We start from the raw sequence: 6,575 nt of genomic DNA, 5'->3' as shown, positions 1-6,575 counted from the left end.
ATTATGCCAGATCAAATTTATATAAAAACCTGCTGTGGAGTGCATGTGGGATCGTCACGCGTGGCCAGCGTGCTGGCACGGTCCTCCACTGCTGTCCCACGTATCTTTCCGCCAGCACTTCTTGCCTCCTTTTGGGTGCCTACTTGCTTTCCGCCAGCACTTCTTGCCTCCTTTTGCGTGCCTACTCAGGGTGACAGCTCCTGGACATCGCCTCCCTCCTCATCAACGGGATCAGTGCCCTGTTTTGTGCTGGTCCATGGGCTACTTGCTGAAGGCTGGGTGTCCTGGCCAGGCTTGGTGCCCGTAAGGTCCCACCGACCGTATCCTGGCCCGATGGGGACATCTAGCGACATGTCACTGAGCACTCCGATGGCTTGTGCTAATCCTTACGCTCACGCTAAGCTCTATGGCTGTAGAAGACTGAACTTTTTTAGGAAAAATATTCCCAGTTACCCTTTCCCAGCAGGGTCTGCTCCACAGTTTGGGAGCTGTTGCATTAAACGACAGTGCCTCATCGCTTTCCTCCAGCAGGCACGGATGTTAGCCTCACAGGAGACTAATTTAATTAGAAAAGAGGCAGAAACCAACTTGAATTTTACCATTTGTGTTCATCTTTGGGAGGATACCCATGAATATAAGGATTTAATAGAAATTAAACATGCCCTGGTACTTGAGGTATACGCTTGTGCACATATTTATATTTCTTCAGCCAACATTTTATGCGTTGTTTTAGCTTTTTTTTTTAATGCTCTGATGCACTGATTTTAACACCCCAGCCATAACACATTTCTTAGCGGATATAACAGATGATTACACTTTCAGTGGGTTGAACGCAGGAGAGAGTGTGTTTGGTTTACTTCATGGAAAACCAGGACGAGTTCAGCAGTGCTGTCTCCAGAGGAGGGACCCTTTGGCTGTGGGGTAACTGCTGTCCCCACACAGTACAAATCAGGAGTGGCTCCAGTCCCAGCAAGGTAGCAGGGGCTTCACCCATCCTTTTGTGGGACAGGCTCTTCGATTCCTTGCGGGTCCCCATCTCCCCTCTCCTGTCACGGGGCTGTCGCTCCCCTCCAGCTCCCCGTGTTTGGGGAGGGGGCTGCAGAGGACCCTGCTGCACTGTGTCGTGGTGCCATGGGGAGGGTAACAGGAGACGGCGGTAAAAGGGGGATTAAAGTCTGTTTAGCCTGTTTCCTCCTTCCGTAAATCTGATAGAAAGACTCTCACTTGAAGCTATAGAGACAGCATCAGATTGGAGACAAAAGGAAATCCAGCTGCCTGTGAAACGGGTATTAGCTTATTCTACTGGGGTCTTTTTGGAAAAACTACTTGGTGCAGAGAGAGCAGATTAGCACTGGGCACCGGTATGAAACTGCACGGGCACTGCTCCTGAGGTGGTATCCCCAGGGCTGCATGCAGCATCCGCGAGCGCCTTGGTGACATCTCGGTGACATCCCGCCTCTGCGCTCTGCTGTGCAAGCTCCGCTGTGGGCACAGGAGCCTCCAGCACAGATGCAGCCTCTACTGGCAGAAAAGTGCATTTGCTCAAAGTGGCTTTTACCAAATCCCAGAATTAAATAAAGTAAGTGAGAAGCACTTTCTTCTTGGCCTCTAAAAATTACACGTACAATAACATTTTACCAGCTTACTGAAATGATAGGTTTGGTGCTTGCTTTTAAGAACAAAGGTATTATGCTGGCAGGATTTTCTTGGGTAAATCTAGTTTCAAAGCTGGATTAGATACTCTGACAGAAGGGGCTCCCTGAGGTTGTCCCCAAACTCCTCCCAAGGATGCCCAGAACCTGGATCTTGCACCAGGCTGCAGCTTTTGCCGTGAGTTGTTAAGGCTGTAGCTTGCTCTCAGTGGTTTATAAATTAAGCGGCACTTTTTTCCGCTCTCATCCCCAAATAGGTTATTTGTGGGACGCTTCTGCTGTGCTTAGTGCTGTTCAAACATAAAGCAAGTTACTGTAGTGGTGGAATTACTGCTCAAATGTGCCACAGGCAATATTTACGCAAGCTGGAGCTGGGGGTGCTTACATTTAGCTAATATTTAAAATAATATATCAGCTGCACTTAAGCTGGAGGGGATCTTTGTTACAGAAGAGTCTTGTCCTCCTGATACAAATGCTGCTGTTTGTCATCCTGTGTTGTTATGTGATTTCCTTTTATTTGTCTGTAATATGTCCTCTAAGCATGTGGTAATTTATGAATTAATTTATATAATTAACAAAAACTGTTTTCTAAGCAGTGGTGATCACTAGGCTGTAATTTGCTCTCTGACTGTAAACGATGAATACAAATCTACCACAATATATATTTCCCATAACGGAATAATGTGATTTATCTTAGCTCTTACTCTAAACCTAAATGCAAATTAAAACGCTGATTACATGTGAGTTTTTCAGAACGGTTTTCCTCAGAGTCTGTTGGTGTCTCAGCAGCATGACAACTCAAGCGAGGAGGTACCTCCATCGGAAATAAGACTTGTGCAGATAGCAAAAATAAAGACTTTCTGCACAAGGATATCTCTGTGGCGGTGCTGTTGAATGCTGCTGTTAGGGTTACACTTTTCCATCTCTGCTTTGCAGGAAGCCGGAGACAACAACCAGTTCTGCTGGAGAAATTTATTCTCCTGCATTAACTTGCTGAGGATCCTCAACAAGCTGACCAAGTGGAAACACTCGAGGACAATGGTAAGGTGATGTCCCGTCCCCCTGAGACCTGCCGTGGGCTGCCAGCGTTGCACCTCTAGCGTGTCCCTGGCTCTCTGCACGGCTTCAGCCCAGCCTTCCCGCTGAGAGTTTCTCCTGGCAGTGCTGGGGCTTCTGCTGCTTCATAAGCTGCCCATTTTTCTTTCACAGATTGAGCCTTAAATGCAGAAATACTTTTCTTCTGCAAATAATACTGATTTCTATGACCCTCAAGCCCCCTGCAGCAAGCGCTGGTTATGTTGAACACTGCTGTTCTACCTGCTTGGGATTTGTACCGTACATGGCCAGGTGTTAGTGCCCAAAGCTGCGCAGACAGTACTCGTGTTGCTTTCTTGAACACGTTGCATTAATTTCTGTTGATTCCTTGGCAGATGTTGGTAGTCTTTAAATCGGCCCCAATACTGAAACGAGCTCTGAAGGTGAAGCAGGCCATGATGCAGCTGTACGTCCTCAAACTGTTGAAAATCCAGACCAAGTACCTGGGGCGCCAGTGGAGAAAGAGCAACATGAAAACCATGTCTGCCATTTACCAGAAGGTGCGGCACCGCATGAACGATGACTGGGCTTACGGCAACGGTGAGTAGTGCCAGGGAAGCATCCTCTCTGCGTGCGCAGTTGAAATCGGCACGCAGTGGGTTTGACGTGTTTTATCCTGTTAGGATCCCATAAACTTGTTTGCGTCAGTATTGGGGATTTTTTCAGAAGCTTTAAGGCTCTGTTTGACACCATCAGGAGGGAACAAATTGATTGCATGAGAAAAGGTGGGAATAATCAGATCAGGGACATGGTCAGCTCAGGTCTCCAAGACAAGAGTTTCCACCAAGCCCAGGCCTGCACTTTTGCATTCTCAAGTCACTTTCGCCATCAAGCTATTAAGCTGTCCTGATATACACACCGAATCTGCAGAACACCCAGTTGCTGCAACAACCGACCCAAGCTTAGACAAGAAGAGAAAGTATTAAAATATCTTTTTGCCTTATTAACACAGTCCTAAATTTTTGCACTGCATGTATCTTTTTCTTAATGACGATTAAGTGGAAAAATTGGGTAGCGTTCCTGTTTCAAAAGAAAACAGGGCAAGAAGTAAAAGCCTAACATCTTAACTTTTTTACAAGGGAGAAAGGCATTATAAATATGTTAGGTGTTCAACTTCAGCTATGAAAGATATAATCTATTTTTTGAAGACTTGTTATGCTTTTGACAGCCATGATATCACTATGACACTAATTCAGAAGAACCAAAAACTAGACTTGCTATTTTTAATTTCACTTTGAGGTTAGTGGAGTTCCCCCAAAAACCAAAGAGCAGGAAAACAGGAAGACTGGGGACTTCCTTTCTTTTATGGGGATTTCTATCCTGTTGCTACGTTTCTCAGCATGCTGATTGTTCCCTGTGGGATTGAATACAGCAGCAGGGCTTCTTTATGCCACTAATGGGATACTGCTATGCGATGCTGCCTGCCTTGGGTGACTTAGCTTGAGCACTACATGATCTAAAACAGCAGGAGAAGACTACCTACATCACCTGCCCTGGAGCAAGGGTTTGCCGTAACAACTGAATTTACATGGCAATAGTGAGAATAATGCAATTTTAAGACAGATGCAAAGGATAAATTGTTGTGTGTGTCCCACTTCCCCCAAAAGAGTTAATCAGCAACATAATGCAACACTCGATTGCACAATTCACTACTTAGCAGAGACTGCATCTTGACCTGGACATTTTTCCAGGGAAGCACTTGGCTTTCAGAGACATGATCTGGAACAGTTTTTCCTGGAGTGTTTATTTTTATCTTTGTATATCTGGGTTGATACTCAGCTCAGACCTTTCCCTCCCTTAAGCACTGCTGAGTTTTGCCAATGAATTTACTGCACCTTTATGGAGCGAATGACTATTTCCTATAGATTTAGAGCTCATAAAGACCAACTTTCAAAATATTCTTTTTTTCATTTACATCTTTACATAATATTACATGTTTAAAATATCATGGTTATTACAGCCAGTTATTAGATTTTCAACATCATTCATAGTTAAATTTGTCCAACTTTTAAAAAAACCTTTGTTTTCAGTAGCTCACAATAAGCTCGCCAGGTTTTAGCTACATGCATTAAATCTTGATCTCTCCTTCACACATCTGTGAAGATTTTCAGTAAAAGTGGTGGGGTCTTTCTGAAAAAAGCAGGAGCTTGGTAATTATAGAGAGTCCTTTAAGCACACTACAGAGCAGAAATAATGGCATTTCTATAGGAATTTTTCTGACTCTGCTTAATTTACAAGTTATTTTAACGTATTTCATTTAAATACCTTAAATCAAAATGTATACATAATGGGAATTGATTAGGAATAATAATTAGGAATAACTGTCTGGCTAATACTCTGGTCAATTCAGGCCTGTGGTTGCTGTAAAATCTTTATCCTTTCTTTTGCCCAAACCTTATCAGAGTTATTTTTTTCCACAATACTTTGGTCTTGTTTCTTCTTCAACGTAGATATCGATGCCAGACCATGGGATTTCCAGGCTGAAGAATGCACCCTGAGAGCCAACATCGAAGCCTTCAACAGCCGGAGATACGACAAACCTCAAGACTCAGAGTTTGCGCCCGTGGACAACTGCCTGCAGAGCGTGCTGGGACAGCGGCTGGAGCTCCCCGAGGACTTCCACTACTCCTACGAACTCTGGCTGGAGCGGGAGGTGTTTTCCCAGCCCATTCGCTGGGAGGAGCTGCTGCACTACCAGTGAGAGCGACACCTCCATCTGCCCCCACTCCCACCTCAATAAGGACTCAAGGTGCTACAGGCTGAGGAAAGGAAGATTATTTTGGACCTAGGTGTTCTTAAGCATAGCTGGAAAAAAATTACAGTCTTTCCAAAGAGACCAAGCCTCTTTGTATCTACCCAGACACTCCCAAGTATGCAACTGCCATCTTTTTGGAGGTCATCCCTTTCCTGTGACTTCTTGGGACATCATACAGTATCAACGGACCTGCTCAGAGGTCACGGACCAGGTTCCAGTGTCACACTAGTGGCATTGTCAAGAGTGAGCTTATCTGGTCTTTACTGCAGATAGACACCAGTGTACATGAGCTCAGAGTCCAGGTCTGTCTCTTAGCTTGCTTCACGCATGTAAGTTTGCTGTAGGAGTATCTCAGCTGTGAAAGGTTTTCATCTCTCCCAAATGCCCCACGCTGTGCCTAATTTGTTTTCATTTATTCTGTCTGATAACGTGCTTCAAAACTCTACTGCCATGAACAAGCTGCCCTGCTTCCCTAATGAAGCTGAAAATAAGAAACATGTGGCACGGTCTGTGACAGTCTCAAGCAGAGGCAACAGGTTGACTTGGCTAAAGGAGACAACATTACCCCTTATCCCTGGGCTGGCATTGCTGCTGCTGGGATTACACAACCCGACTTACAGAGGCTTGCTTCCACAACTGACAATTTTTGCATCATTCACCAAGGATAATAATCTATTACCTTTTCACTGCTCCACTTTCCTCCACCACTCCGTTCACTTACCATTTGTATTAAGAGTAAAATGATCGGTAAGCTCTGCAGTGTTTAGAGCTGCAGAGACTGATTGCCACGTTTCTCTCCTCCTGATTGTTTTTGAAGGATAATTACTGCAACATTAGGTTTCCAGATAGCTTTCTTCATTGCTCTTTAGCCCTTCTAACCCTGGAGGAGACAGTAAATGCCACATTAAATAACTTAATTTTTACACAGATTTTTGGTTATTGGGAGGTTATGTTTGTGCCAAGTCTTAAAACAGGGAGAAAAAGTGCTTTGGGTAACAACGTACTGCCACCATATGAGGAAAAAGCAGACACTGTGGTCCTTAGCTTTCAGAATGAATAGCGTATTGAGCTGT

At 44.6% G+C, this 6,575-nt stretch overlaps 1 protein-coding gene across 1 annotated transcript in view; it reads left to right on the top strand.

The window, feature by feature from the left end:
* Positions 1 to 5,525, top strand: part of STRIP2 (striatin interacting protein 2) — a 21,705-nt gene extending 16,180 nt beyond the window's left edge. The window contains exons 19-21 of the mRNA XM_009575208.1: positions 2,589 to 2,693; positions 3,083 to 3,287; positions 5,198 to 5,525. Coding sequence (XP_009573503.1) covers positions 2,589 to 2,693; positions 3,083 to 3,287; positions 5,198 to 5,448 — 561 coding nt within the window. The 3' untranslated portion in view covers positions 5,449 to 5,525. The remainder of the gene's footprint in view (positions 1 to 2,588; positions 2,694 to 3,082; positions 3,288 to 5,197) is intronic.
* Positions 5,526 to 6,575: the final 1,050 nt, after the last annotated feature.

The sequence above is a fragment of the Fulmarus glacialis genome, unplaced genomic scaffold (genome assembly GCF_000690835.1).
Source record: "Fulmarus glacialis isolate BGI_N327 unplaced genomic scaffold, ASM69083v1 scaffold14633, whole genome shotgun sequence".
NCBI lineage: Eukaryota > Metazoa > Chordata > Aves > Procellariiformes > Procellariidae > Fulmarus > Fulmarus glacialis.
This window is presented reverse-complemented; position numbering and strand designations above follow the sequence as displayed.